Source organism: Erythrolamprus reginae, chromosome 8 (genome assembly GCF_031021105.1).
Source record: "Erythrolamprus reginae isolate rEryReg1 chromosome 8, rEryReg1.hap1, whole genome shotgun sequence".
Lineage (NCBI taxonomy): Eukaryota > Metazoa > Chordata > Lepidosauria > Squamata > Dipsadidae > Erythrolamprus > Erythrolamprus reginae.
Window position 1 is genome coordinate 27399459 of NC_091957.1, and position 27287 is coordinate 27426745.

The 27287-nt window shown below is 49.7% G+C and overlaps 1 protein-coding gene across 7 annotated transcripts in view; it reads right to left on the minus strand.

Moving 5' to 3' along the window:
- UBR4 (ubiquitin protein ligase E3 component n-recognin 4) overlaps positions 1-27287 on the minus strand; it is a 211101-nt gene that overhangs the window by 2450 nt on the left and 181364 nt on the right. For all 7 annotated transcript variants that reach the window (XM_070759469.1, XM_070759468.1, XM_070759464.1 and 4 more), the window contains exons 91-102: positions 23179-23266; positions 22785-22912; positions 21181-21288; positions 20270-20389; positions 17177-17367; positions 12720-12893; positions 12103-12202; positions 7729-7947; positions 7013-7126; positions 3951-4093; positions 3609-3734; positions 2284-2478 (exon numbers count right to left, since the gene is read on the minus strand). In XM_070759469.1, the coding sequence (XP_070615570.1) occupies positions 2284-2478; positions 3609-3734; positions 3951-4093; positions 7013-7126; positions 7729-7947; positions 12103-12202; positions 12720-12893; positions 17177-17367; positions 20270-20389; positions 21181-21288; positions 22785-22912; positions 23179-23266 (1706 nt within the window). The remainder of the gene's footprint in view (positions 1-2283; positions 2479-3608; positions 3735-3950; positions 4094-7012; positions 7127-7728; positions 7948-12102; positions 12203-12719; positions 12894-17176; positions 17368-20269; positions 20390-21180; positions 21289-22784; positions 22913-23178; positions 23267-27287) is intronic.

Genomic DNA, 27287 nt, shown 5'->3' on the forward strand with positions numbered 1-27287 from the left:
CTTTTAGAGATTCGTTGAGGCCACCTGGAGATAGGCCATCTATGTCCAAATTGAACAGCCTCTCTCAAAAGAGGGGGATGGATACAACACCACCTATAGAGTCCAAGTCAAGGCATTCCTCCAAGTTCCAATTTATTTCTGCAGCCATCCTGGCTCCTACACTGGGGAACCTGAATCTGAGCTTTCCACCCAGTTGAAAGTTCATATGCCTGGCCTCCCCACCAACAAACCTATCACGTTGCCCACTCAGGTTGTGCCAGCGTGGCAACTTCTCCATCCGCTTGCACCCAGGTGGGTGCGCACAGAATGGCCTTGAACCACTCAAAAGAATACTCCTTTGGCTGCATCTGTTCCCTCATGAAAATCATCCCTCCCAAGTTCCCATAAACATCAGGCCTTCTACAGATAGTGTGACAAGTTGTTGATTTATCACTAACTTCTGCCCCGGCTTGACACCTATCTCCAATCTACAACACAATCGTTTCAGCAATTCCAAGAAGGCTCCACATTCATTTGCACCACTCAGGAGACCCTGAGTACACAGATCAACCTCTCAGTGGCCTCAACAACTCTCTAAAAAGGATGCAAACGACCAGCTATCTGCAAGGAATATCAACCCTTCCCTTCCTCACCATCCTCCAGTCAGAACTGAAGAAGATGAGAAGCGAAAGATCTTCAAAGAAAAAACAAGGGAGTCCAGTTGCCTCTTGAAAAAAGCACCTTTGGGACAACCGTGACCTGCATGACTGGGGATCTCCACAGATATCCCAAGCCCCTTCGTCCTCCAACGGTCTGGGAGTCCTCAACCTAGAACTACAATTGAGCCCCAAATTCCAGTTGATAAGCAAAACAGTGGTGCCGAGGGACAATAAGCAAGGAAAATGGCCTTTGATGGCAATGCACTTTCTCCTACACGGGACTATCCTTTCCCTGTACAGGTAGTCCTCGAGTTGAACCCAACATTTCCAAGATGGCTGTTTAAAGTGATTTCAGCCTCCTTTTTACAACCTTTCTTGCCACGATTGTTAAGAGAATCACTGCCGCTGTTAAGTTAGCAACATGGCAGCAAAATGAATCTGGATTCCCCATTGACTTTGCCGCTCAGGTCGTAAAAAGGGTGTTGTGTGGGCTCGGGACACCACTACATCCATAAACATCAGTTGCCAAGCACCCAAACTTTGATCTCTGTAACTATGGGGACACTGTAATGGCCATTGATTGTGGAAAAACAGCCGTTAAGTCCTTCTTTCCAGCGCCATTCTAACTTCAAGCAATTCACTAACTTTTGTAAGTCAAGGGCTAGCTGGAGTGATTGAAAAGGAAATTAAATTAGAAACCTAGAAGATTGATGGCAGAAAAAGACCTCTTGGTCCATCTAGTCTGCCCTTATACTATTTCCTGTATTTTATCTCAGGATGCATATATGTTGATCCCAGGCATGTTTAAATTCAGTTCCTGTGGATTTACCAGCTACGTCTGCTGGAAGTTTGTTCCAAACATCTCCTATCTCTTTCAGTAAAATAATATTTTCTCACGTTGCTTCTGATCTTCCCCGCAACTAACCTCAAATTTTGTGCCTCCTTGTTCTTGTGTTCACTTTCCTAGCAAAAACACCCCTCCTGAACTTTATTTAAATCTTTAACATATTTAAATGTTTTGATCATGTCCCCCCTTTCCCTTCTGTCCTCCAGACTATACAGATTGAGTACATTAAGTCTTTCCTGATAAGTTTTATGCTTCAGACCTTCCACCATTTTGTAGTCCCTCTTTGGACCCGTTCAATTTGATCAATATCTTTTTGTAGGTGAGGTCTCCAGAACTGAACACAGGATTCCAAATGGGGTCTCACCAGCGCTCTATACAGCGGGATCACCGTCTCCCTCTTCCTGCTTGTTATATCTCTAGCTATGCAGGCAAGCATTCTACTTGCTTTCCCTACTGCCTAACCTCACTGTTCACCCATTTTAAGACTGTCAGAAATCACTACCCCTAAATCCTTCTCTTCTGAAGTTTTTGCTAGCACAGAACTGCCAATACAATACTCAGATTGAGGATTCCTTTTCCCCAAGTGCATTATTTTACATTTGGAAACATTAAATGATTTGGGCAAGGGGAGGCTTCCAGAGTAAGGAACCAGGGCCTGTCCTGCTGCCCACCAAGGAGCACAGAAGCTGTCTACAGCCAACGTGCTCAGCCGTTAACCGCTGTCCACCTCCTCCTCCTCTGGTCCGATCCTTCCAACCTAGGCTAAAAACACAATGAAGGGTCCGGGGGGATACTGACGTGTTGAGGACGTAAAGCACTGTGTGAATGATGTAGGGGATCAGGTGAATGTTGCTCTCTCGCCCGCCGCCGCCCGTGTCCACGCTGAACGACTGCTCCGTGGCAAACCGGAGGAAGAGCAGCTTGGTGTCGTGCACATTGAGCTGGTAGGTGGGCTCCCGCTGCCCCGTACACTCCTGGAGGTAAGTGTTGTGCCTGCCGAGGTAGAACCACGGAGGAGTTAAGGGCCTCCCCGGGGCTCCCCGAGCCGCAAGGGCTGCCACTCAGGAACAATTACACTGGGGAACAATTTGTAACACAATTCCTGTTGAATTTGATTTTTGAGCTTTTGTTATAGTCAATTAGGCAATCTGGTTTCAAAACTGTAGTTAGTTTTCTTCTACCACGTCACATTTTTTTCTCTACATCGTATACATATATAATATACACTGCTCAAAAAAATAAAGGGAACACTCAAAGAACATATCCTATATCTGAATAAATGAAATATCCTCACTGAATACTTCATTCTATACAAAGTTGAATGTGCACAACAGCAAGTGAAATTGATTGTCAATCAGTGTTGCTTCCTAGGGGGACAGTTTGATTTCACAGAAGTTTGATTAATTTGGAGTTATATTGTGTTGTTTAAGTGTTCCCTTTATTTTTTTCAGCAGTATGGTTAATTAGGCAACATGAGCATCAAATTGCATTTTTTACATAGCCATCTTCTGACTTCCTGCAAAATCTTCGTGCAGTTAGTGATGAGCAGGGTGAGAAGATTTGAAGGTCATGGAGGAACGTTATCAAGGTAGATGGGATGTACATATGATGGCTGACTATTATTGGAGCATCAAGCGAGAATGTCCACAGATTAAACACTCCAGAAAAAGCTATAAGCTAAATGTTTTACCTTAATATGTAATTATACATATTTATCGTTTGATAAAAAACGCAACTATTTGTATGAACACAATTTAACATGCAGTAACTATTATAGCATTTGTATGAATAAAATTATTCTTTATAAACAGTATATTTGGTAAGTTTTTACTTTCCTTTCCTTTATATGCACAATTTGTATGACTTTTGAGGGTATTCTGTAGCTTAAAAAGTTCACGTAATAGACAAAAACTGTGATTATTTTTGGACCCAGAAGCCAAAGTTAGTTGAAGACAAGGTTAAGGAGGGATAAGCCAAGAAAACATGAGCATGTGTGCACGGCTGTTTTTTGGCAATGGGACACACCAGGGCTCTCCTCCTCCCGCTCCTCCCAGGTGAGAAGAGGATGCCCCTTTACTAGACACCCTGCAGGTGTTCCAGGAAAGGGCGTCCTTTCAACTCACCTTGCCAAGCAGGTGGCAAAGGCAGATTCCGGGACGTGCGGCCCCCAGACTGGCAGGAGGCCGTTGCATTTGGTGTTGGCGTTCTGCAGGGCGGCACTCTCCCACTCCTCGCGGCCCCGCGCCAACCTGCCGGGGGAAGGAAACTCACGTCCATCAGGGGCATCAAACTCTCCCAGCCCACGCCCCCCTTCCCACGGGGCCCTTACGCCAGAGACCTGCTCCCATGGGTCTTCACGGATGACTCCTCCGCCCCCCCCAATTAGATGACCAGCTTCCTCCGACTTATGTGGGCTTCCTCCGACCGATCCAGGCCCTGTCTGAATGCCAAGGCTGCTTCCTTACCTGACCGCTGCCAGGTGGCAGTCGTAGTGGACGATGTTGAAGTGGGAGACGGTGCTGTAGCCCTGTTGCTTGCGAGGCTTGTTCTCAAACTCCTCCAGTGCCACCCTCTTGGTGAAGGTGTAAATGCCAAGGACCTTGGTGGGCTGCGGCAGGAAAAGGGCAGAGAGGGTGAGCTGCCTCCAAAATCAAAAAATGGCTGAGGTTGTTCAGTGAAGGGCTCCCCATTGCCTGTACTCCTGGTGAAGGGGGTGTCCGTGTACGCACTCGGCATGCACACCGGTACGAGATTTGGCTTCTGTGCATGTGCAGGAAGCAAAATCTCACGTGAGGATGCTTGCATGAGTGAAATTTTACCGATTTTCAGTGATTTCTAAAAGAACGCCCAAACCCAGCAAAATCTCACGCGCATGAGCATCCTCGTGCGAGTTTTCACTTCCTGCGCATGAGCAGAAGCCAAATCTCATGGGGGCGCATGTGTGTGCATTGTCAAGGATTAGCTCAATCCTAGGTGATATTCTGTTACGTTACCATATAAGGTAAAAGAAGGATGTAAGCAAGTTAAACAGTGCTGAGTCATAGGGTGTAATTAGGCCAGAGCATTATAAAACGCAAAGCAACTTTACAATGATTGTTGGCTGTTAATGTTGGGCTGTTGGTGTTGGTAATGTTGTTAGTCGGCTGAAGCAGTCTGAGCGTGAGTTAATTGAGTTAGAGCTGTAGTGTGGATACGGAGAAACCTGGATTGGTTTAGTATCTACATGTAAGTAAGCTTTACTGCATATTGTTAAAGCAATGTGTGGCCCTGTAAATAGAAGACTAAGACAGAAGATATTCTGATTGCACTGAAGGGTAAAACTATTTACTGTTGTGGTTGGCAACGAAGTCAGACAGCGAGCAGGAGGAAGAGGAAGTGTCTGGGTGTGAGGAGCCTACAGAGTCTATAGAACCCGCAGCTGGGGATTTGCAGACCCCAACTGGGGATTTGCCAGGGTCTGAGGAGGAGGTAGAGGAGATAAGGGATCCAATCCTGAATGTTTGAGTGAGAAGAATACAGGGGTGGCAGGAGCAGTTAAGAAAGATCAGAAAGAGGAAGTGAGCACAGCTGTGCATAATCTACACTCCCAGAGAGTATATTATTATTATTATTATTATTATTATTATTATTATTATTATTATTATTATTAGATTTGTATGCCGCCCCTCTCCGAAGACTCCAAAGACTATAAGGGGGAGGAGTTGGAAAGTGCTCTTTGCAAGAAGCCGACATTCGTGCCTCCGGAGGAGAAGAGCCTGTGAAGAGTGTTTTTGCCTGACAAACCTGGACACGGTTCTGGACATTAATAGGGTTAATAATATCCTGAGTAGACTTTTGGCTGAGAAGCAACTGTGTGGGACTTTATCTTATCAACTTGGCCTCACGCCTGGATTTTGGAAGGGGAAAAGACATTGTTTTAGTTTGCGTTTGTGTAATTCATCAAGCATCTCGTAAATAGACTCTTCCTTTTGAAAACTTTGTTTTTGAGTTTTAATTTGGGGCTAGTTACCAGCCGGCTGCTGTGCAAGACAGAACATTTACTATTGTTTTCTACAAAGTGTATTCGTTATTTCTCTGCACCGGTTCCTAAATTGCCATAACATAGATTCTGGCATCTTGTCAATGTCAGAAATAGGTTTATTTCTTGAAGTAATATTACAATGCAAGAAAATGGTTTGTAACCATAGGAAAGGTTGATGTAAGCCATAATCAGTATGAAATCATGGGTTTACTAACTGTGCTGCAACCTGATTGGCTGGAACCTATATAAAGGAAACAGCACCCTTGAATGGGTGTGGTTTGTGCTTAGTGGTTTGTAGTTAATGGTTTGCAGTGGTTTTGTAGTTAGGGGTTTGATGGTTAGTGCTTACTGGGCGGCATAGAAGTATAAATAAATAAATAAATAAATAAATAGGAGGAAAAAACCCTTTTTATTAAAAGAATAATAAAACAAAACCAAAATTATTACTATTAAAACTAAACATTTCTCTTTTTTCTCCCCTTTTTTCTATCATTTCCTCTCTTCTCTCTCTCTCTTGCTTTCTTCCTCTCTTTCTCTCTTCTGTCTCTCCCTCTTGCTTTCTCTCTCTCTCTCCCTTCCTCTCTTCTCTCTCTCTTTCTCTCTCTCACTCTTTCTTTCTCTCTTTCTCTCTCTTGTTTTCTTTCTCTCTTGCTTTCTTTCCCTCTCTTGTTCTCTCTCTTTCTCTCTCCTCCTCTTTCTCACTTTCTCTCTCCCTCTCTCTTCCTTTCTATCTCGCTCTGTCTGTTGCTCTCTCTCTTTCTCTGTCTGTCAGCGAAGCGGCTGTGAGAGCACTTTCTCGGAGCGCTTCAGGAATGCCTGCCCAGCCTCTCCTGCAGCCTCTTCGGTGACGGCCCGGGACGAAAGTGCTCCCAGCAAAGGGGCTGCGGGGGGGGGGGGGGGGAGGCGAGTTCCCGAAGCGCTCCGAGAAAGCGCTCTTGCAGCCCCCTCGCTGGGCACACGGATGATGATGGTGATGAAAAGCTGTAGCCGCCGCCGCCACAGATGGCAGGCGGAAGAGGAGAAAACCGGAGAGAGGGGCGGATCAGGCAGGCGGGGGCAGTGGCGAGAGGCCAGGGGCGCGAGGGGGCCGAAGGCAGCTTTGCCTCCAAGAAAGCCGAAGTAAGCTCAGCTCGGGGGTGGGCCCGGAGGAACAGCAGCAGCCGCCGCCTACTCCGCCCCGCGCTTCGGCCGCACCTGGGCCAAGTAAGCCGAGGCTAGGCCCGTTGCCCCCGGCTCCAAGGGGCAGCCCCAGCGCGGCTCAGGGCGGGGCCTGGGCGGCAAGCAAGCATCGAAAGGGCCTTGCCGTTGCCTGGCCGGGGAAGAGCTCCCCTCCCCGCGATCCAGGACGGCGTGGCTTTGCACGCCGTCAACGAGTTAGTGCGTGGGGTGTCCTGATGGCTGCGCAGAGGTAACAGTGCTGGACTGTTTATGCAGCAGCCCACTAGTAGTGGTCATTCCCCCTCCCCTCCCTAGGGGACTGTGAGGAAGGTACGGCTCCGGGCTCACCTGGAACTTGTAACCTTCCCGGCAGATGCAGCATGTCAAGCCAGGCTCTTCGATCAGCTCTTCCATCTGCTTCAGGAGCGCCGTCTTCGTCACCACTTGACCCTTTTCGTTCGTCTGGCAAGCCAATCAAAGCATGTCAGAAATAAGTGTATTTCTGGACGTAATATTACAATGCAAGTATATGGTTTGTAACCATAGGAAAGGCTGATGTAAGCCATAATCAGCATGTAATCATGGGTTTGCTAAATGTGCTGCAACCTGATTGGCTGTAATCTATATAATAGGAGTAAGATACTTGCATGGGTGTGGTTTGTTGTGGTTTGTAAGTGTGATTGGTCACAGAGTGGTTTGTTGCTGGGTGGTTTGTAGTTCGTGGTTAGTGCTTAGTGATTGCAGTGGTGGATGTAATAAAGGTGATATGATAGTATTGTGGATAGTTTATTATAGTGGTTAAATTTAAGATAGTTTATTTAGAGAAGCAGTTTGATAAGAAGTAAAATATATATTTTACAAGAAATCCTGGTGCAGTGTTTTTTGCTGAAGACTTCAATTAGGTATAGTTGTGTACTGTGGCTACTTGGTGGGTTACTTTCCGCATGTGTAAAAACTCTCCCAACAGAGCGGAGGAGGGACTGAAGAGGAGGAGGAGGAAGGGTTACAGGGCCCGCAAAGGCCTCCTCGCCTCCCACCACCCTGAGCGGGGGGGAGCCCATTACCGTCATGCCGAGTGTGCCCAGGGCCTTCTGCCGCATGGCCATGGCCATCCGCTTCTTCTCCGCCCGTGTCTCCCGGCGGGCCGCATCAATCTTCTTGTTGACGTCTGGGTGCTCCCGCAGGGCTTCCAGCAAGTTCTCAGCCAGGGTCCCGATGCCTTCGTCGCTGGAGACCTGCTCCAGCTTGTGCAAGTTGGAGATCGAATCAGTCCCAATCAGGGCCTGTGGGGCAGGGAGGGAAGGAGCGTTTGTGTGTGGAGGGAAAGGCTTTCAGCTCAAGGGCCAGCAGACCCGACCGATGTCAGATGTAGGATGAAGGGATGATTCGTCCCGTTGTTTTCCTTTAAACCAGGCTTTGGGGCCAAAAGGGTGCACACATGTGCAATAGGGTGCACACACATATGCCTATACCCATAATGCAATACCATGTGCAAGCATGCAACCCTACATGCCCCCCCCCAAGGCCTCACTGGAGCCTCCGGACGTCCGGTAGGCCCATTGGACTGTTTTTTGCTCTCCCTAGAGTTCAGGAAATAGCATTATAGACTTTAGACTTTTATACCACTTTCCAGCCCTCTCTAAGCAGTTTACAGAGAGCTAGCATATTGCCACCAACAATCTGGGTCCTCATTTTACCCACCTTGGAAGGCTGAGTCAACCTTGAGCCCACTGAGATTCAATTTGCCAACTGCTCGCAGCCGGTGATCAGCAGAGGCAGCTTGCTATACTGCACTCTAACCACTGTGCCACCGAGGCTCTTAAGGAAAGCCTCCTGAAGTCTGGGGACGGTGAAAAATGGCCCAACAGGCCAATTGGAAGTTCAGAAACGACACGGAAGTGGAGCTGCCCTATTACTTACCTTCAGATAGTTGCAACCAGTGCCATTCTTTCTGCAATCAGCAAAGCTTTCCTGAAGGATAACAGATAACAGAGCTTTGGTTTGATCCGGAGCTCGGTTATTGGCTGCAGAGGCCTTCAGAAAAGCCTTGCTGGCTGCACAAGAAATGGGACGAGGTGTGACCAGCTCTGGCTGCAACTGCCCAAAGCCGAAGAAGTTCCTGAAGACCTCTGACAGCAAAAAGGAAACTGAGGGTGAGCACAGAAGTGATTTTCCAGTTGGCCCATTGACCTCATTTTCGTCGTTGGGAGAGCAAAAACATCTGAAAATAAGCTCAAAAATCAGCTGTCCAGGGCACACATGTGCACTGGAGTTGACATAGGGCAACACCTTGCGTGCCCTCAGATATGGTTCCGCGTGCCACCTGTGGCATGTGCGCCGTAGGTTCGCCATCACCGCTTTAAACCTTTCACTGCAGCACAGTCACAGGACTACAATGCCCATCCTCCCTTAACTTCCTTTAGCCACCCCGAGTCTTCTGAGAGGGACGGCATATAAATTTAATAATAAATAAAATAACTGGCAAAGGCTTCTGGGGGAGGGAAGGCCCTTTGCCCTCCCCAGGCACAGCTGGGAGGATAAATGTCGGAGCCCAGCATTGAACTTGTGAGGGTAGAGCACAAGCCAGGGGAACATCAGGTGCTCAGGCAACATCCCTGCCAAAGGCAGGATCTACAACACACACACACACACACACACACAAACCCTCCGGTCTGTGAACTGTCCCTGGCTCGCAACATGCCAGCAACTGAGCTGTGCAAATAAGCAAAGCCTTATCCAGGGAAGCACGCAAAACCATATGCCCTCCGGTCCACAGAAAAAACTTTCTCCGTGGAACTGATCCCAAGTAGCCAAAAGGTTGATGGGCCGCTTCTCTGCAATACAGTGATCCCCCGCTCGTTGCGAGGGTTCCGTTCCAGGAGCCCCCGCAACGAGCGGGTTTTCGCGAAGTAGCGATGCGGAAGTAAAAACACCGTCTGCGCATGTGCAGACGGTGTTTTTACTCCCACAGCGCTAGCGAGGAGCCGAAGATTGGGGGCGGCGCGGCTGTTTGCCGCCGGCATGGGGGGCTTCCTAGCAGCCCCCCAAACCCGGGTTGGGGGTCCGGGGGGCGCTGTCTCTCGGCGCTTTCGTGCTGAGTCCGGGAGCGAACTCGCTCCCCGACTCAGCTGGAAAGCGCCGAGAGACAGCGTGGACAGGCCCGTTCCTTGGCGCTGTCTCTCGGGGCTTTCGTGCTGAGTCCGAGAGCGAACTCGCTCCCCGACTCAGCTGGAAAGCGCCGAGAGACAGCGTGGACAGGCCCGTTCCTTGGCGCTGTCTCTCGGGGCTTTCGTGCTGAGTCCGGGAGCGAACTCGCTCCCCGACTCAGCTGGAAAGCGCCGAGAGACAGCGTGGACAGGCCCGTTCCTTGGCGCTGTCTCTCGGGGCTTTCGTGCTGAGTCCGGGAGCGAACTCGCTCCCCGACTCAGCTGGAAAGCGCCGAGAGACAGCGTGGACAGGCCCGTTCCTTGGCGCTGTCTCTCGGGGCTTTCGTGCTGAGTCCGGGAGCGAACTCGCTCCCCGACTCAGCTGGAAAGCGCCGAGAGACAGCGTGGACAGGCCCGTTCCTTGGCGCTGTCTCTCGGGGCTTTCGTGCTGAGTCCGGGAGCGAACTCGCTCCCCGACTCAGCTGGAAAGCGCCGAGAGACAGCGTGGAAAAGGCCCGTTCCTTGGCGCTGTCTCTCGGGGCTTTCGTGCTGAGTCCGGGAGCGAACTCGCTCCCCGACTCAGCTGGAAAGCGCCGAGAGAGAGCGTGGACAGGCCCGTTCCTTGGCGCTGTCTCTCGCCGCCTTCGAGCCGAGTCCGGGAGCGAACTCGCTCACGGACTCGGCTCGAAAGCGCCGAGAGAGAGCGTGGACATCGCCCGTATCTAGAAGAAGTTGCCACCCGAGCGCTCTTGCCCGGCGGGAGGCGAAGCATATGGGTGGGGGGGGGCTGTCAGGACACCCTCCCACCCCAGCACTTTGCATCCCGCCGGCAAACAGCAATAAGGCAGCAGCTTCTGCCGGACACGGGCAATGGGCGGGACAGAGAAGCGGGAAGAATCAGGAGGTTCCTTTGGCGGCTGGAGGCTGCCTGGCACCCGCTGCAGCCAAAACAACAAAGCCAGGCAGCCCCCAGCTGCCAAAGGAGCCTCCTGATTCTCCCCGCTTCTCTGTCCCGCCCATTGCCCATGTCCGGCAGAAGCTGCCTCCCGTGCCGATGTTCCCCGCCAAGCCCAGTTCGGCTTCCCTGGCTGCTTGGCCGGAGGGGGGGGGGGGGCTCGGCCAAAAGGGGCTGGAGACGCAGCGATTTGCCTCCCGCCCCTCGCCCCTGTGCCACCGGCACGTCATCTTCCCTCCCAGACAAAAAGGCCGGCCTTTGGGGATGAAGGGGTGTGTTCAGCTCTGCGTCTCCAGCTCCTTTCGGCCGAGCCCCCCCCCCCCCCCCCCCCCGGCCAAGCAGCCAGGGAATCCGAGCCAGGCTTGGCAGGGAACATCGGCACGGGAGGCAGGAGACGATGGGCGACCGGAGCAGCAGCCAGGGAAGCCGAGCCGCGGGCGGGACCAGGTGGGGGCTGGAATTTCTCCGCCAGGGCGAAGGGCGGGCGAGCGGGTGCTGGGGAGGGCTTCTCGCCCTCCCGACAGCAAGAGGGGGGAGCGAACGGCGTGGGCAGGCGAAGGGCGGGCGAGCGGCAGCGAGGAGTTTGCGTGGGTGGTGGGGAAACTCCTCGCTGACGCCAGCAAGAGGGGGAAGACCCAGGGAAGCCGCTGCCATCTACGCATGCGTGCCCGGCACGCATGCGTAGATGGTATTTTTGACTTCCGGGTTGAAAAATAGCGAAGTACCCTGTTCGCAATGGTTGGGGACGCAATAAACGGGGGATCACTGTACTTCCTGCTTCCCACCGAGAAACAGAGGGGAGAAGGAGAGTTGGGAGGAGGAAGAGAATGAGATGGGTTGAGAAGGAAGAGAAGAGGTTGAGGGAGGATGAGAGGAGAATTGGAAGGAGAAGGAAGAGAAGGAGAAGAGATTGAGGGAGGAGGACAATAATGAGAGAATTGGAAGGAGGAGGAAGAGAAGGAGGAGAGGAGAATTGGAAGGAGGAGGAGAAGAAAGAGAATGAGAGGGGAGGAGAAGGAGGAGAAGAGGTTGAGGGAGGATGAGAGGAGAATTGGAAGGAGAAGGAACAGAAGGAAGAGAAGAGGTGGAGGGAGGAAGAGAGAAGAATTGGAAGGAGAAGGAACAGAAGGAAGAGAAGAGGTTGAGGGAGGGTGAGAATTGGAAGGAGAAGGAAGAGAAAGAGGAGAGGAGAACTGGAAGGAGGAGGAGGAAGAGGAAGAAGAAAGGGGAGGAGAAGGAAGAGAGATTGAGGGAGAAAGACAAGAATGAGAGAATCAGCCAGAGGAGGAAGAGAAGGAGGAGAGGAGAATTGGAAGGAGGGAGGGAGGGCACCTCACCTGGGTGGCCGGATGCTGGGTGGCGAGTCCTCGAAGCAGTCGCAGGATAAACGGGAGGGCCGGGCGAGACAGAAACTTCTTCCACACATCGGCATCCAAACTGTCGGAGAGGTGGGGGGGAGAGGGTGAAAGAGGGAAAGGAGAGCAACTGGTTGACCACCATCAGTACAGAAGCATCCATGGAGTATCACTCAGCCATGTCTCTCCCTGGGACCAAGGAAAGCCTCCCCCAACCCACCCACCCCCCTCCAAAAAAAGATTCCCTTGGATATACTGAAGGGCTGGCCTTTAAAATCCAGGCTTCAAGTGACTGCCTGACTGCAACTTCCAACACCCACTGGCTGGAAAGAGCTCCCCTCCCAGCATGGAAAAGGGGGCGGCTGTGCTGCTCCATTAGGAACCGGTCCTGTCCTTGTGTGTATGTGTGTGTGTGTCAGTATGTAGCATGCAATGAGTCTAGCTAAAGGTTCTACCTTGCGCTCTCTCCAACCTCTCTCCACCTAGCGGTTCCTTGGGGAGGGGAGCCATACCTGGACCTTGGAACCACCACCAGGCTGGGCCCTGTTTCCTCCCCTGCCCCCCCCCAGGACACCCCCCCCCCCGAATGGGTCTCTCACTTCTTGGCGCTGGGGATATGCTTCTTCATGTAGTCCAAAGCGCACTGGGTGATCCCTCTTTGCAGGATGAGGTCCTTCAGCAGGTGCCCATTGCTGTTGTTCTTGATGCCAGCTGCAATTTTGCAGAAACAGTCCAGGAAGACCTTATCATCTCCACTGTGTTCCTCGTCATACCTGAGAGAGAAAACAAGAAAGAAAGAATGAGAGAAAGAGACACACACAAAGAGATGGAGAAAAAAAGAAAGAGAAAGGAGAGAGAGAGAGAAAGAAAGAAACAAACAAACAAACAAAGAGACACACAAACAAAGAGACACACATACAGAGAGACAGACAGAGAGACAGACACACACACACACACATACAGACAGACAGGGAGACAGAAATAGAGAAAGAGAAGAGATTGACAGAGAGAAAGAGAGAGAAAGAAAGAAAGAAAGGATGCATAAGGGAGGACACGCAAAGACCACCTGAGTTGTATTCTGCTTTTTCAGGGGCAGGAAAAGCCACTAGCCAGTTTGAAATGAGAATAAAACTCAAAGCAGGAATGGTTAAATTGGATATTCAAATATTCAAACTTGGCAACGTTAAGACTTGTGGGCTTCAACGCCCAGAATTCTCCAGCCAGCTCCAAGGGGCATCCCAAGAACCTCTAGCCATTCCAGCCAACAAGCCTGCTGGGAGTTGTAGTTCAGCCCCATGAAGAGGACTACAAATCCTCTGATTGTCCACACCCCCCAATCCTTCTGGGGGATTCTGGGAGCTGAAGTCCAACTCTCTTACTTGACCTTGGTCCTTCTGCACCTGTACCCCCACCCACGAGCATCATTTAACCCAGGTCTTCAAACTTGGCAACTTTTAAGACTTGCGGACTTCAATTACCAGAATTCTCCAGTTATGCTATGCTGGCTGGAGAATTCTAGGAATTTGAAGTCTACAAAGTCTTAAAGTTGCCAAGTTTGAAGACCTCTGGGTTAAATGGATTGTTTCGTTCAAAGAGGAAAATAGGTTCTCCTTTGGATATGGCTTCGGGTTGCGAAGAAAAAAAAATGAAACTTATGACCTCAGTTTTGTGGATTAGAAAGATTTGGTTGTCAAGCTGGCGCAGAAGTTGATGATAAATTAACAGCTTGCCGGACTATCTATAGAAGGCCTGAAGTTTATGGGATCTTGGTGATTTTCACAAGGGGTCAGATGCAGCCACAAAGTATTCTTTTGAATGATTCGAGGTCATCCTATGTCCACCCACCTGGGCAGAAGTGGAGGAAAGACTTGCCACGCTGGCATAATCGGAGTGGGCAACATGACAAGTTTGTGGGTGGGGAACTTTCAACTGGGTGGGAAACTTAGATTCAGGTTTCCCAGTGTAGGTGTCAGGATGCAGCAATAAATTGGGACTTTTGAGGAGCACTTGGACTTGGACTCTGATTTACAGGTGAAACTCGAAAAATTAGAATATTGGGCAAACCTTCATTTATTTCAGTAATGCAACTTAAAAGGTGAAACGATATGAGACTTATTAGATGCAAGGCAAGATAGTTCAAGCTGTGATAGAAACACAGAAACATAGAAGACTGACGGCAGAAAAAGACCTCATGGTCCATCTAGTCTGCCCTTATACTATTTCCTGTATTTTATCTTACAATGGATATATGTTTATCCCAGGCATGTTTAAATTCAGTTACTGTGGATTTACCAACCACGTTTGTTCCAAGGATCTACTACTCTTTCAGTAAAATAATATTTTCTCATGTTGCTTTTGATCTTTCCCCCAACTAACTTCAGATTGTGTCCCCTTGTTCTTGTGTTCACTTTCCTATTAAAAACACTTCCCTCCTGAACCTTATTTAACCCTTTAACATATTTAAATGTTTCAATCACGTACCCCCTTTTCCTTCTGTCCTCCAGACTATGCAGATTGAGTTCATTAAGTCTTTCCTGATACGTTTTATGCTTAAGACCTTCCACCATTCTTGTAGCCCGTCTTTGGACCCGTTCAATTTTGTCAATATCTTTTTGTAGGTGAGGTCTCCAGAACCGAACACAGTATTCCAAATGTGGTCTCACCAGCACTCTATATAAGGGGATCACAATCTGCCTCTTCCTGCTTGTTATACCTCTAGCTATGCAGCCAAGCATCCTACTTGCTTTTCCTACTGCCCGACCACACTGCTCACCCATTTTGAGACTGTCAGAAATCACTACCCCTTAATCCTTCTCTTCTGAAGTTTTTGCTAACACAGTACTGCCAATGCAATACTCAGATTGAGGATTCCTTTTCCCTAAGTGCATTATTTTACATTTGGAAACATTAAACTGCAGTTTCCATTGCTTTGACCATTTATCTAGTAAAGCTAAATCATTTACCATATTACAGACCCTTCCAGGAATATCAACCCTATTGCACACTTTAGAGTCATCGGCAAATAGGCAAACCTTCCCTACCAAACCTTCCCCTATGTCACTCACAAACATATTAAAAAGATTAGGACCCAGAACAGACCCTTGTGGCACACCGCTTGTATCCTGTCTCTGCTCAGAATACTCGCCATTAACAATAACTCTCTGATGTCTATGCTTCAGCCAGCTTGAAATCCACTGAACTATCCAGGGATTAAGTCCAATCTTCACTAATTTATCTATCAGCTCTTTATGTGGAACCGTATCAAAGGCTTTGCTGAAGTCCAGATAGGCAATATCCACGGCACCATCTTCATCCAACACCTTTGTGACATAGTCAAAGAAATCAATGAGATTAGTCTGACATGATTTGCCTTCAGTAAAGCCATGCTGATTTGGGTCCAATAAGTTATTGTTTTTTAGGTGCTGATTTATCCTGTTTTTGAGTAGAGTCTCCATCATTTTAACTATAACTGATGTCAAGCTAACTGGCCTGTAGTTACCAGCTTCTTCTCTACTGCCCTTCTTGTGGATAGGCGCAACACTGGCCATTCTCCAATCCTCAGGAACATCTCCTGTTAACAGGGATTGGTTAAACAAATCAGTCAGGGGGGTAGCAATGACAGATCTGAGTTCTTTAAGAACTCTGGGGTGGATGCCATTTGGACCCATTGCCTTATTTATCTTTAATTGTTCAAGTTCTTCTAAGACATCGGCTTCTAAGATTTGTCATAATTGTGATGATTATGGGGTACAGCTCATGAAAACCCCAAATCGCCCCTCTCATAAAATTAGAACATTACATGTGATCAATAAATAAAAGGATTGTGCATGGAACCATATCGGACTTCTGAAAAGTATAAGCATGCATATACTATCCTGCCTTGCATGTTATGAATATCTTTCATATATTAAGTTTCATCTTTTAAGTTACATTACTGAAATAAATGAACATTTGGACAATATTCTAATTTTTCGAGTTTCACCTGTTGCCTGGAACATTGGTGTTAATAGGAATGGCTAGTTACATATTCCTGTGTCAAAGCAAAAAGTCGAGGTTGGAGTGTGTTCATCTTGTATTGCGCTAAGAAGAGTTGGGAGTCAATGCCCCCGCCTTTTCTTCCTTTTTTCTCTTTCTCCCTTGTATCTTATGCTCCTCTTTTCCCCTTGCTCCCTTCCCTTCCTCTTATTTTTTCTCTCTTCTCTTCTTTGTACCTAAGAACGCCTCTACTTACAAATTTTTCTAGATAAGAACCGAGTGTTCGAGATTTTTTTCCCTCTTCTCAAGAAACATTTTCCACTTACAAACCCGAGCCTCCAAAACTGTAACCGGAAAAGGCAGGGAGAAGCCTCCGTGGGGCCTCTCTAGGAATCTCCTGGGAGGAAACAGGGCCGGAAACAGGGCCAGAAAAGGCAGGGAGAAGCCTCCGTGGGGCCTCTCTAGGAATCTCCTGGGAGGAAACAGGGCCGGAAACAGGGCCAGAAAAGGCAGGGAGAAGCCTCCGTGGGGCCTCTCTAGGAATCTCCTGGGAGGAAACAGGGCCGGAAACAGGGCCAGAAAAGGCAGGGAGAAGCCTCCGTGGGGTGTCTCTAGGAATTTCTTGGGAGGAAACAGGGCCAGAAAAGGCGGGGATAAGCCTCTGTGGGGACTCTCTAAGAATCTCCTGGGAGGAAACAGGGCCTCCACCCTCCCTGTGGTTCCCCCAGTCGCATGCATTATTTGCTTTTACATTGATTCCTATGGGAAAATTGCTTCTTCTTACAAACCTTTCTACTTAGGAACCTGGTAACGGAACAAATTAAGTTCGTAAGTAAAGGTACCACTGTATTTGATATAATAAAAAATTAAAAAGGCAAATTAAGAGAGGCCGAAAACTCAAAAGGAGAAGCTGTTTTCGTTCCTTGCCTCCTTGCGCAGTAGAGAAAAGGGGGCAAAATCCTCATGCCCGGCTCTGTTTAATGCAACGTGGGAAGGCCCGGTGCACCCACCCGCCCACCCAAAACCAAGCGTGTTTTAGAAGAAGAGGGAGAATGGCCCCAGGCGCCATCCTTGTCCGTACTTGTCAAAGCTGCAGTAGGGCTTGAATCGGTCCACCAGGATCTCCATCTTCTCCGTCTCCCCGAAGGACAGGTAAGGGATGATGCGCAGGAGGCCCTGGAGCACACTGGGGTTGGAGCGGACAAAGGTGCTGTTGATCTGATCCAGTAGCATCACCAGCTGGTCCTTGTCGCCCGTCAGGATCAGGTTGCCCTGCGGAGAGAATCGCCCACCCCTCTTGAGAGGCGAGCAGAGGCCCCTGGGGACACCAGCCCAGCTTCCTTCCTTCATCTGAGGACTGTGTCAGCCTAGAAGCTGAGCTCATTTTGGAGGCTTCAGTGTTGCCACACTGGAGCTGAGGTATCGGCAGGTTGACTCAGCATTCCATCTTTCCGAGGTGGGTAAAATGAGGATCCAGATTGTTGAGGGCAAGAAGCTGACTCTGTAAACCACTTAAGAGAGGGCTGTAGAAGCACTTTGAAATGGTATATAAGCCTTATTTATTTATTTATTACTTAGATTTGTATGCCGCCCCTCTCCTTCCTTCCTTCCTTCCTTCCTTCCTTCCTTCCTTCCTCCCTCCCTCCCTCCCTCCCTACCTCCCAATGGTTAGAATACAGTACAGTACAGTTAACTCTGCCAGCAGTTTGATCCTGACAGGCTGAGGGTTGACTCAGCCTTCCATCCTTCCGAGGTGGGTAAAACAAGGACCCATATTGTTGGGGCCAAGAGGCTGACTCTGTAAACCACTGAGAGAGGGCTGTAAAAGCACTGTGGAGGGGTCTATAAGTCTAAGCGCTATTGCTAAGTGCTATTTTGGTGTGTGATGATCAATTCTGGCTATGCAATGTTGCGATACCCTTGACCTCTAATCAACTGTGCACCTTCCTCCACCGATGGAGGAAGAGTAAGTCCAAATCCGATCGAACACTTGTAAGAGCTTTTATTAAGACTTACAAAGTGGCACTCAAGGCGGCAAGGTGTGCGTACCATGCCGCCTTGATTGCATCAGCAGAATCCCGCCCGGCCGCCCTGTTTAGGGTGACCCGCTCCCTTCTAAATCAGGGGGGAGTTGGGGAGCCCTTGCAGGGTACTGCCGAGGAATTTAACTCATTTTTCGCTGATAAAGTCGCTTGGATCCGGGCGGACCTCGACTCCAATTGCACAGCAGTATTGGCTGACAACGAGTCAGTCGAGGTGACTGGGGCTAAACGTCTTTGTCCATCTGTCTGGGAGGAGTTTGACTTGGTGACACCTGATGAAGTGGACAAGGCCATTGGAGCTGTGAGTTCCGCCACCTGTTTGCTGGATCCGTGTCCCTCTTGGTTGGTTTCGGAGAGGGGAGGGGGTCCTTCCTGGCTCCTTATAAGGAGGCACTTGTGCGCCCCCTCCTCAAGAAGCCTTCCCTGGACCCAGCCGTGCTCAATAACTACCGTCCAGTCTCCCTCCAACCTTCCCTTTATGGGGACGGTTGTTGAGAAGGTGGTGGCGCTCCAACTCCATCGGCCCTTGGAAGAAGCCGATTATCTAGGTCCTCAGCAGTCTGGATTCAGGCCCGGCTACAGCACGGAAACTACTTTGGTCGCGTTGATGGATGATCTCTGGCGGGCCCGGGATAGGGGCTTGTCCTCTGTCCTGGTGCTTCTTGACCTCTCAGCGGCGTTCGATACCATCGACCATGGTATCCTTCTGTGCCGACTGGAGGGGTTGGGAGTGGGAGGCACTGTTCTCCAGTGGTTCTCCTCCTACCTCTCCGGTCGGTCGCAGTCGGTGTTAGTGGGGGGTCAGACGTCGACCTCTAGGTCTCTCCCTTGTGGGGTGCCTCAGGGGTTGGTCCTCTCCCCCCTGCTATTCAATATCTACATGAAACCGCTGGGTGAGATCATCCAAGGGCATGGGGTGAGGTATCATCAGTATGCTGATGATACCCAGTTATACATCTCCACCCCATGCCCAGTCAACGAAGCAGTGGAAGTGATGTGCTGGTGCCTTTTGGGGCCTGGATGGGTGTCAAAAAGCTCAAACTCAACCCAGACAAGACGGAGTGGCTGTGGGTCTTGCCTCCCAAGGACAATTCCATCTGTCCATCCATCACCTTGGGGGGGGGGAACTACTGACCCCCTCAGACAGGGTTCAAAACTTGGGCATCCTCCTCGATCCACAGCTGACATTGGAACATCATCTTTTGGCTGCGGCGAGGAGGGCGTTTGCCCAGGTTCCCCTGGTGCACCAGTTGCGGCCCTATTTGGACAGGGAGTCATTGCTCACAGTCGCTCATGCCCTTATCGCCTTGAGGTTCGATTACTGCAACGCTCTCTACATGGGTCTGCCTCTGAAAAGTGTTCGGAAACTCCAGATCGTGCAGAACGCGGCCGCAAGAGCTATTGTGGGGCTTCCTAGCTTCGTCCACGTTTCTACAACACTCTGCGGCCTGCATTGACTGCCGATCAGTTTCCGGTCACAATTCAAAGTGTTGGTTATGACCTTTAAAGCCCTTCATGGCATTGGACCAGAGTACCTCCGGAACCGCCTGCTCCCGCACAAATCCCAGCGGCTGATAAGGTCCCACAGAGTTGGCCTTCTCCGAGTCCCATCGATTAAACAATGTCGTTTAGCGGGCCCCAGGGGAAGAGCCTTCTCTGTGGCTGCCCCATCCATCTGGAATCAACTCCCCCTGGAGATTAGAACTGCCCCCACCCTCGTCTTTCGTAAATTACTCAAGACCCACCTTTACCGCCAGGCATGGGGGAGTTGAGACAACTTCCCCAGGTTTTTTATATTTATGTTTGGTATGTATGTGTTGTTTGGTTTTTTAAAAATATGATAGGGTTTTTATATGCTTCTTTTTAATATTAGATTTGTTCCGCCATAATATTTTTTTTCCATTGTTGTGAGCCGCCCCGAGTCTCCGGAGAGGGGCGGCATACAAATCTAATTAATAATAATAATAATAATGATGATGATGATGATGATGATGATAATAATAATAATTATTATTATTATTTCTTCTCAACTGACGGAGCCAAGGATTGTTTTTACATAGGAGGTTTAAGTGGTGGCAGATCTGACGCTCTGCATCTGAAGGCCACCCACAAGTTTACCCCCATGCACCAACCTTGTCCTCACTCAGTGGCTCTGCGTTGGACTCGTCCAGGATAATCTCCATGATGCTGAGGACCTGTTCTGCCACCGCCGCTCCCCCGCTGTCCTTGCTTTCCTGCTCAGCAACCAAAGCCTACAAAGAGGATGAAAACGAGAGCGTTGGAGATGGAGAGCTTGGCCACCAGCCTGGCTTCCTCTTCCGCTAGCCCAGGGCATCACCGCTTCCTTGCTGTGGTGGCGCAAATGGTTATTGCACAGCATTGCAGGCTACTTCTGTTGATCACCGGCTGCCAGCTGTTTGGCAGTTTGAATATCACAAGGCTCAAGATTGACTCAGCCTTCCATCCTTCCAAGGTCGGTAAAATGAGGACCCAGATTGTTGGGGGCAAGAGGCTGACCACTTAGGCAGGGCTGTAAAGCACTGTGAAGCAGTATATAAGTCTAAGGCAGTGATGGCGAACTTTTTTTCCTTGGGAGCTGAAAGAGCATGCGCGCACGCTATCATGCATGTGCGAGTGCCCACACTCAATGTCTGGGGAGGGCAAAAACAGCTCCCCCCCCCTCTGGTGGCTGGAAATGGCCTGTTTCCCAACTTCTAGTGGGCCCAGTAGGCTCGTGTTTTGCCCTCCCCAGGCTCCAAAGGCTTCCCTGGAGCCAGGGCAGGATAAAAACGCCCTCCCAGAGCCTCTGTGTGAGCCAAAAATCAGCTGGCTGGCATACACATGTACGTTGGAATTGAGCTAGGGCAATGGTTCATGTGCCAGCAGATATGGCTCCGTACGCCGCATATGGCATTTGTGCCACAGGTTAGCCATCACTGGTCTAAGGGCTAGTGCTAGTAGTATTGCCTCCAAGCACGGAAGGAGAAAGAGAGAGAGAGAGAGACAGAGAGAACCTGCCAGGCAGTGGGGCGTGGCCACTTACCAAGTTCAGAGTCCCCAGCATGACGTTGAGCGTGTTCATCTCCATCTTCACCAGCTGCTGGCGGTTGATCTTCACTTTGACGCAGTAGCTGAAGAGCTTCAGCAGGACCTGCAGGAGGAAGAAGCGGTCAAAGGTATCAGGGACAGCTTCCACCTGAGCAATGTTGAACCATGTTGAAAGCCCCCACACACCAGGAGCCTCTCAAAGGAAAGAGAAGCAAGACCCATCTCTGCCTACAGGTTTGAGGTCCTTAAGTGTAACATCTGGCCCCGGCTATATGTTTGTGTGATTGAGTGAGTGTGAGCGACTGATTTTAGAAATTGGGGTTTTAGAATGTTTTTAGACTTAGATTTCCATATATTTTGTATTTTTTTCTGTAGTGAGCCGCCCTGAGTCTGAGGAACAGGGCGGAGTAGAAATCAGATAGATAGATAGATAGATAGATAGATAGATAGATAGATAGATAGATAGATAGATAGATAGATAGATAGATAGATAGATAGATAGATAGCCAGCCAGCCAGCCAGCCAGCCAGCCAGCCAGCCAGCCAGCCAGCCAGCCAGCCAGCCAGCCAGCCAGCCAGCCAGCCAGCCAGCCAGCCAGCCAGCCAGCCAGCCAGCCAGCCAGCCAGCCAGCCAGGACTTTTACGCACCCCGGAATGAACGAATGAATGAATGAACCAGGGTTATCAAACTCAAGGCCTGTGGGCCAAATCCGGCCAGCAGGGTGCTTAGATCTGGTCCTGAAAACAGCAAAGGATCATCCCGTGGTGCCTCTGGTAGCGAAAACTGAGCTGGGGAGTCCCCCACCCCAGCACCGTTTTTGCTGGCAGAGTGCTATCAAAACAAACTAAGAACAAAACACAAGGAGAAATGTTTCTTCCCCTTTTGCATTTGAGCATTCAAGAAAGGACAGGAAAGGAGAAAGGGAAAGAGGAAAGACAAAGAAAAAAGAAGAGAAGATGGGAAGAGAACAAGAGAAGAAAAAGAGGGGAAGGAGGAATGGGGAATGAAGAGGAAAGGAAAAAGAAGAGAAAGGAAGGAAGGAAGGAGATTATAGTGAGTATGAGAGTCTCTGGGAAATCCTGCCTTACCACTTGCCCTCCACAGATGCCCCCAATATGAGTCCCATGACATGCCCACCATGGCCACATCCCACTCTCCATCGACCAGGGCCTCCAAGGTTAAACACAACCCTGATGTGGCCCTCAATAAAATTGAGTTCGACACCTCTCTTTTAGATGTCATCAACGAGGACCTCCTTGGTCCATTTAACTCTCTGGGGTTGGTAGAGGCATCAGGCAAGAATTCCTGTAGCCATGACCAGATGCTGCTATTGGCTGCTTGTCTCAGTGCATCTTGGCTGGATTCACTCTTTTGATACTGGAGTCATTGCTTGACCCGGTGTTGACCAAAACCAAAGAGGAACGAGGAGGGTAGCATGATGGCCAACAAAACTCCTCCCTTTGCTTGGAGGTATAACTGCCCCCCCCGTGCCCGTCATCCATCAACCTTTGGAGGAAAACCTATATGGCCTTTTTCACACAACCATCCGCTAGCAAAGGACTTCCAACTGGAAAAGGGGAGGGGGGAAACGCGGCTGACCGTCAGCAGATGCCGGCCTTGTTTGAAGTCTTTGATCCCAGTCAAGCGGTTCAGCATGCAGCCCAGGCCGCCACACTGTGCCATGACTCCTGCCATCTTGTACACCTCTTCCTCATCCTCCTCTTCATCTGGGGGGGAAAAAAAGAAAGAAAAGGAGGCTTTCCAGGAGAAGAACAACAACATCAACAAGGCCCGGAGAAAAGAATATTGAGTTAAAACCGGAAATATTTTTATTAGGTATTTTGCCTAATTCTGGGATTTGAAGTCCATAGGTCTTAAACATTGCAGAAGTGGAGGAACACGGTTCTTAAGCTGGCTCTCATTGGATGTTGGACTCAGGAAAAAGCATCCCGTGCCACCCCCACACCCTGGGGGCAGGATGGAAGGGTGGTACCTGTAGTGGAATCCAGCGATTCTATGAATTCTTCTGTGGCATCCCCCAGCAGGCCCCGCATGCGATAAATGATCCTCATGGGCTCGCCCTGTCCAGAAGAAAAGGGAAGATTTTGCTCAGACAAGCACAGAAGAGGCAGAGACATTTCCAACGGTTTGACCCATCCTCTAGGCTAGTAATGCTCCACTAATGCAGAGTTCCCCAAAGTTTTTGGCTTTGTGGACTGACAGGAAAGTGGGGAGGGAGACAAGATAGTTCCACGTTAATGGCGTGCACACATTCAATTCCATTCGTGCAAGCGGCAGATACACAGGCCAGCCCTTTGCTCCAATGGAGCACACTGGTTTGCACAAGTGGAGGTGTGCACGTGCGAGCGAGCTCTGCCTGCCACTTTCGTGACCCAGTTCCAAAAAGGCTCAAGGCCCAGAAGTGGGCCGTGGGCTGGGCGTTGAGGACCCATGCACTTAATGGGATTCTTCCCATCATGTTGATGACTTCCGAAACTTAACCCTGTCCTCCTTCTTTCCATTAAAAGAGCACAGGCAGACACAACTTCAGCAGCTTGGTTGGTTGGTTGGTTGGTTGGTTGGTTGGTTGGTTGATAGATAGATAGATAGATAGATAGATAGATAGATAGATAGATAGATAGATAGATAGATAGATAGATAGATAGATAGATTCCCCTCACTTAGGAGGGATGGAGGGATGGATGGATGGATGAATGAATAAATGTCCTGTATGGGGAACTGGCTCCTTGCTGTAGAAGAACAGGGAATGGACTCCCAACTGAGGGAACTTCGTCTAGTCCAGGGATGTCATACTCAATTTCCCTGAGGTCTGCATTAGGGTTCTGTTTGACCTCGGGATGTGGGGGAGGGAGCAGTGGCCAGCTTGATGTCTCTCGTGTCTGAGACACCTGTAGGGGCCCGAATATTCTGCCATTGAAAACACCCCTCCCAAGCTTCATTTTTGCTGGCAGAAGATTACGGGAAGCTGTTGCAACCGCAAACAGATCTCCATAGGGCCAGGCGTGGCCCTCCTGAGCTCTGTTTTGGCTGGTGGAGATACCCTAGGCTGATCATTTCCAGGACAGCCCTGCAGGTTGGATCCAGCCCGCAGGCCTTAAGTTTGACTCCCTGGTCTAGCCCAAGAAAATGACGTGGGAGGCAACTTGGGGGAGGGAATACTAAAACCCTTGGTGAAGTTCGTAGGAAAAAGGCAGTCTAATCGCCCAAATTAGAACCGCTTGTGTGTCCCTGGAAGACCCAGATCTCACCTTGGCTGGGAATTAAATCTGGATCTCTTGTTTAATCCAATGGAAGCCAACAGAGGCTTCCCTATTTGCTGAGGCAATTTTTACCCTCAGCAACGAAAGGAAACACAGCAGAATTGTTGTGTGACAGGTTAAGTAGATTGGCACTACAGTGATCCCTCGATTAGCACGGTCTCGATTAGTGCGAAATGCTACAACACGGTTTTTCAAAAAATATTAATTAAAAAATACTCCACGGTTTTTTTGCTATACCACGGTATTTCCCACCCGATGACGTCATACGTCATCACCAAGAGTCACTTCTCTGTCTCTTTCTCTTTCTTTCCTGTCATTCTCTGCTTCAATCATTTTCTTATTTCTCTTTTTTTCTCCACTTTTTTCTATCATTTCTCTCTCTCTTTCTCTCCCTGTTGCCGGCGTGGTATATGAGAGAGAAAGAGAGAGGCAGAGGTCGGGCGCATTACCGGGAGGTGGAGGCGGCGTGGGGACGCTGGGTGCTGGGGACACCGAGGAGGGGGTGGACCTGGCCTCTCAGCTGCAGAGCCGAACAAGGGCGGAGGCAACGGCGGAGTCCGGCGCTGGGGCCATGCGGGGCCGCTCATCCAGGGGGGCGTGGACTGGCAAGTCGCCCTCCTTTCTCTCTCTTTCTCTCTCTTATACCACACCGGTAACAGGGAGAGAAAGAGAGAGAGCGGAGGGCACCTTGCCGGTCCACGCCCCCCTAGATGAGCGGCTCCGCATGGCCCCAGCGCCGCCCAGGCAAAGGGGAAACCCCAAGATCGCTTGCCGCTTGCCGTATTGCAGCGAAGGAGACGAAGCAAGGCTCCAAGCTGCAATACGGCAAGCGGCAAGCGGCAAGCAATCTTGGGGTTTCCCCTTTGCCTGGGCGGCGGGAAGACCAAGGGAAGGTTCCTTCAGCCGCCCAACACCTGATCCGCTCCGCAGCGCAGCAGCAGCGAGGAGCCGAAGATGGGGTTTCCCCTTTGCCTGGGCAACGGGGAAACCCCATCTTCGGCTCCTCGCTGCTTCCGCGCTGCGGAGCAGATCAGCTGTTGGGCGGCCGAAGGAACCTTCCCTTGGTCTTCCCCGCCGCCCACACGCAAACTCCACCATCTGCGCATGTGCGGCCATGAAAAAAATGGCACACATGCGCAGATGGTGTTTTTTACTTCCGCACCACTATAACGCGGAAATCAATTAGCGCAGGAGGTCTTGGAACGTAACCCCCGCGCTAATCGAGGGATCACTGTATATGTTATGATATTTTATTAAGATTTAGATAAAAGAGATTTTGCTAATGTTCAAACGGATATAATGCAAGTTTTCACAGCAAGGTGGAGAACAAGATTTTTTTTTATTTTGAGGTTTAATAATTGATAATGTTGTATGAATCTTATGGATTTATTTTTTGTCTAGATGCAAGATAAGTGCCTCCATTGAAGGTTTAATGTGGAAAACAAAAGTTTTTATATATGTTTGATTATAAGCGTTGTTTTAGTGTTTATGTATTGCTTGATTCTATGGTGGAAAAAATAAAAAATTCTTATTTTTTAAAAAAAGATTGGTACTTTCAAAGGAAGGGCGGGGGGGGGGGGAGAGACATTTCCTACAAATGAGAGGAAAACAGGAATGGGGAATGAGTTGTGTGTGAGAGAGAGGTGTGTATGTGTGTAGGTGGCTGGGAAAAAGAAAAGTGACAATTTAATAAGCTTTTAAGCCCAACTGGGTATTAGAAAAAGTGGCAAAGCCCAGGAAAGGCCTCCTCGTTTACAACTTTCCCCACGGAGACAAGCGCGCGCCTCTTTCAAGTCCGAGGCCCCAGATGGCGACTTTTTCCCTTTTGAAGATCCTTGAAGTCTGAAATGGGGAAGGGGAAAAGAACTGGGGGAGGGAGGGAGAGGAAAGGGGTGTCAAACTCCTGGTTGGGAGGAGGAGGAGGAGACTTTATTGGGGGTAGGCAAGAGAAAGAGGCAAAGCCGGAAGAGCGAAAGAGGACCTGTCAAGAAGACGGCCGCTAAGCCCGGCGCCGAATAAGCCTGGCGCTTAATGTCAGAGGAGATTCTGAGTGTGGCTGGGGAAGCCCCAAGGGGAAATGGTGGGGATCGAAGGCTGGGGCTTCACAGCAGTAGCAGCAGAAGCAGGAGGCCCCGTGAGGAGAGCTGGTCAAAGGCTGTATCCCAAAGGAGACAAACAACAACTACACAGGGTCCTGGAGGGAGACATTTGGGGGAGTCACTTGTTCCTTTCCAGGAAGTTAAGGAGGAGAGATCTGATGGGAGGAAAAAAGCATCTGGGGTTTGCAGGGTGCCGTGCCGTTCTTCCCAGGAGGTAGAAGGGACCTTGAAGGTGTTCTAGTCCAGCCCCCCTGCTCAAGCAGGAGATCCTATACCAGGGATGGTGAATCTTTTTTGGTTTGTATGCCAAAAGGTGTGTGCTTGTGTGTGTGGTAGCATGCGTGTCCGTGCCCACACCCCTTTCCTTACCCCTACGCATACGCACCCCTTTCATTGCCCCCTGCGCATGCGTACAGGCTTTTCTGAAGTCCTGGAGGCAAAATAAATAAATAAATCCCCCAACAGAAAACTGGAAGACTGTGAAAACACACTTTGCCGTTGTGCTGTTTTTTACACTCTGTGGGGGTTCAGGGAAGCTTCCTGAAGCTCCGGAGTGCAAAAAACAGCACAATGGGTAAAACGGAAGTGTGTTTTCACAAACGTCTGGTTTGTCCATTGGAAGATTTTTTTTTTTTGCCTCCCTGAAGTGTTCAGAGGACAAAACGGCCTTTCCCAAGGCCAAAAATCTGGAGCTGAAACCTGGCGTGCCCTCCAACATGGCT